At 38.4% G+C, this 4,134-nt stretch overlaps 1 protein-coding gene across 1 annotated transcript in view; it reads right to left on the bottom strand.

Annotated features, from left to right (window-relative positions):
- The window catches only part of DCBLD2 (discoidin, CUB and LCCL domain containing 2), a gene marked incomplete at its 5' end in the record, with an annotated part of 20,579 nt that extends 17,515 nt beyond the window's left edge, over positions 1 to 3,064 (bottom strand). Inside the window, one exon of the mRNA XM_008944914.1 lies at positions 2,837 to 3,064. Within this exon, the coding sequence (XP_008943162.1) occupies positions 2,837 to 3,064 (228 nt within the window). The remainder of the gene's footprint in view (positions 1 to 2,836) is intronic.
- Between the last annotated feature and the right edge of the window lie 1,070 nt (positions 3,065 to 4,134).

Raw genomic sequence — 4,134 nt, 5'->3', positions numbered from 1 at the left:
CAGCAGGAACACACGAGCACCAGTAACATCAACTGCTGGCTGGTCCGTTGCACCTATAAAACCTAACAGAGGTTCTGCATCTGGATATTTTTCTTGCCCTCCAAAAGGACCAGAAATAATAAATTTTAAACTGAGATGCTGGAGTCTGCAGATATTGACAATATTTGCCCTATCAAGTCATAGAATTACTACCCAATGGCTGTTAAACAGACCCAAGTCAATATGGAATTCTCCAGTCCTACTAACTAGAAACTTCAATAAAATACTGATCAGTTTATTAGCCTGTTAGAAAAAGAAATCTTCTATAGACTCTCTTGATCATTCAATATTGTAAACCATCTATAACCCTACATAAGAGTCTGCAGTGGATAATCACCAGCAGCAAATGACACTGCATATGTTTCACTTTAGCATTCATTTTTTTGCTTTCTTGATAAGATGTTATTGTCTCATCAAATAGGAAAAAAAAGAAGTCTGACCATTTATGCTTTTCTTGGAGCAAATACACAGGGCAAGGCATTTAAATCTAGCTTGGATAAACTACCCAGTGCTGCCTGCACCGTGGAGATACAGCCTTTGACAAACTGCAGAGTGATGCACCTTCAGCTTCATAGCAAGGCAGACTGTTCAAACTGTAAATCAGTTTCCTAACTCTTCCCTGGACTCTCACCAGATTTTATCAGTCTTTTTAAAAGGAAGCTCTAGAGATGGATAAAACATGAATGGCATGATGCCTCTGTCAAAGGCATGTGCAGAAGATGCAGTATTACTATTTTGTCTGTGCTTGCACTTGAGGGCCTTCAATGGGTAGCACCATGACAGCAGGAGAGGCAATTCCCACAGCAGGTCAAGCTCTCTGCTCCTAGAGACCTGGGCTTACCTTGTGTGTAGTAAGTACCTCTGACTTTAGATGTCTGGTGATTGGACTGTGATGAAATCTAACACAGGACACCTCTAGACCTCACTTAAACTAGAGACAAACTCAACATCAAAGATTTGAATCTTCTCTGAATTATTGATAAATATTCAAAAGGCTTGGAATGAGAGCTAGTGCTTGAAAGCTTCATCAGAAACCTTCTCTGTTTAACTATCAACTAACACACAGACTTCATTTTTTAATCTAATTTTTTAAACTGTTAGTTCTGTGATTCAATTTATTAAGAGCACAACAACACACATTTGCTCAGCATACTGTGCTACTGCACCAGGTGTGAGCAGCTGAAAGTCAAGAGAAGCAAATGAAGTAGAAAATTTACTCGAACTCATTAAGTCACTTGTAAAAGTGAGTAATGGACTTATCCCAAGTGGATGTTCCTTGCCATTTAAGGACTCCAGCATCTCCTATTTTAGATGAAGTCTGGCTCAACAGCTCCAAGCACATACTTATCTCCACACATGCTTACCTAGGTAGCAGTTGGAAAGGAGGGCTAAGAAAGCTAACACTCCACTAGCTTCTTTACAAAAAGACTCAATTTTAGGGGGATCAGCATTTGACTTGCACAGAAACAATCCTGGTGAAGTAAATCTCCCTTTCTCTCTCTCTAGAATAAAGCTTTAGGAAAGAAAATCAAATGAATCTGCACAATAACAAATAATTTTAGTGGAGGAAGAATAACAATAATTTTGAGGTTTTTGCAAAGCAACCACATGCATCATAAAACCCTATGTACCCCTTGATGTAGATGATGTCATGCTCCTATTTGAATAAAATCCTGCCTTTAGTTATGAAATTCAATTCATCCTCTTAAAGAGGACAAAAATTAAACTATGGACATGATCAGAAGATGGGAGTATTTGAACTACACAGCTTCTGAAGCCTGACATCCTTTAACACCATCAAGATGAGCAGCTCAAATCAGAGCAAGTCCATATAAACAGAAAGGCATTTCAAGCAAAATATATATACTTTAAAAAAAAATCCCCATAGTTTTGCAATTCTCTCTCCACTGCTTACAAGAACTTTGCAAGCTACTGGGAAATGTCTAAGAAAAAAGAAACAAACCAAACATTATAGTGGAATTTCCTTTGAGAATCTGAAGAATCAAGGATTATTATAGGATCTGGGTTGCATTTAGCATCTGGTTGTTGTATTCATGAGCAAAATGTAGGATGTTCTGCTACCATCATTACTCATAATTTTATCAGCTCATTTTTAGCATCTAAGAACTGTGTCAAGAAGACAGGCATGTACATATGCTTTAATAACAGTAAACAAAATGCAATTAACTGATGAATAATTACATTATGCATACTCTGGCATCCCATACAGAGAGTTCATCTGCTGAGCAGCAGTGGGAAGCCTACTCAAAATGAGCACATCACCAGAGAGAGAGACACAGGAGAACCTTGCCTTAGCTGTGCCTTCTAGCAGTACTATCAGTAGTGAATTCACTACAACTGGTCCCTGATGGCTGTTTTTCTGCTGTAATGACACACAGCATACCTCAAAGATTTGTTGCATTCCCTTGAGATGAAGCTCAGGGAAAACTCAACCCTGATTACAGAACTAGTAAAATTCCTTTCTTCACTTTATTTGAGATCCCTGTAAATAACAAACACTTCCTTTCATCACCTCTCATAAGACTCAAAACCCATACTGCACAAAGCAGTGTAAGACATATTTAGACAAGGTTTTGCCATGCCCAATATCCAACTGAACTGTAGCAGTTTTCTAGGGCCATAAAAAAGAACTTAACTAATACCATACACCTAGTTGTTACTTTATGCTCAGCACAGGTAAACAAGGAGAAATTTTTAAAGTAACAGAAGTGCCAACAGTATATCCAAGTTCTATACAAGAGAATAGCTGTCAAATACCAATAATAAAAGCTCCTACCTATCTCTGTCCTGGTGGGGCCAATCCCATTGTGAACTCTTAAGTAACTGGAATGACAAGAATCTGAGTCATCAATATCAAAATCCCCAAATCTGAGCTGGACTCGCTGCCCAGGCTTCACACGGATTTCCCATTCACAGACTGTGCTGTTGGGAGAGGTCTGGGGGTAGTTGATTGAAGCAAGAGTTCCACTTTCAGGGCCCAGCACCGTGTGTCCACATCCATCACCTGTAGAAGAACACAAATAAATCAGCTACATGCATTCACCCTCAAAGCTTCAGGAGTGATGGAGTCATCCTGGGTTTTAGCACTGGATATGAGATTTGTTGGGTTTTTAGCCATCCTAATCATGTTGCAAGAAAACTCCAAGTTGTCACGTGCAGATGAAACTGCAACTGTGGAAAAAAAACACCATTCCACTAATGTTGCCTGATGTTTAGCTTCTCATCATAGGTAACCTATTTTAGCTACTAAAACTTCCTCAGTGACACAAAAATCCATCCATAATGACACTAAAAATTGCACAAACAGGGGAGGAAGTGTCATGTTCCCTCAACATCTATGTACAGAAGAAAACATTCTGAAAAGGAGGGAGAAACCCACCAATAAAACAGGAGCAGATCAGTTTTACTGTTGTTACTGTATTGACACCACAATTAAAAAGATATAGAAAGATAATGGGCAGCAAATACTCTACTGAAAGAACCTGCCAGGTCTGAGCAACAAACAACTTCTAGTTCCTTCTACTGTACCACAGTTTTAATGTCAGAATTAATTCTTACAGCTCCTTAGAGAACACGCTCAATTCCCCTGGATCTGAACAACAAAATAAGCCTCAGATTAATTCTTACAGCTCCTTAGAGAACACACTCAATTCACCTGGATCTGAACAAAATAAGCCTCAGGACACCTCTGATATATTTTTGTTAGCACTGGAGGCTAAAAAGCCTCTTTACTGAGTTTAGTCCTATGAAATTAGTTGGCCAGGAAGAGTATTATCATCTTCCAGACCTGACACATTATGTCAGGATTTCACACTGTAGAAATTCACAATAATATCAGATGTATTGACAGATGTTTGTTTTGACAGCTAAAAGTGTCAGTTTGAAAGTGCTCATATTACACACTACATGAAAAGGTAAGCTAAGTAGTGTCAGTTTGAAAGTGCTCATATTACCCACCCACTCATAGTTCCTCTACTAAACATAAAAAGTTAAGCTAAGCTGTAGGGACAAAAACTGTACACACATTTAAGATTATTAACTAAATTTCAAAATTCTTAAGTGTATTTCATGCAA

This window comes from Merops nubicus, unplaced genomic scaffold (genome assembly GCF_000691845.1).
Source record: "Merops nubicus isolate BGI_N331 unplaced genomic scaffold, ASM69184v1 scaffold3960, whole genome shotgun sequence".
Classification (NCBI taxonomy): Eukaryota; Metazoa; Chordata; class Aves; order Coraciiformes; family Meropidae; genus Merops; species Merops nubicus.
Note: the sequence above shows the minus strand (reverse complement) of the source record. Positions and strands in the feature narration are given on the sequence as shown.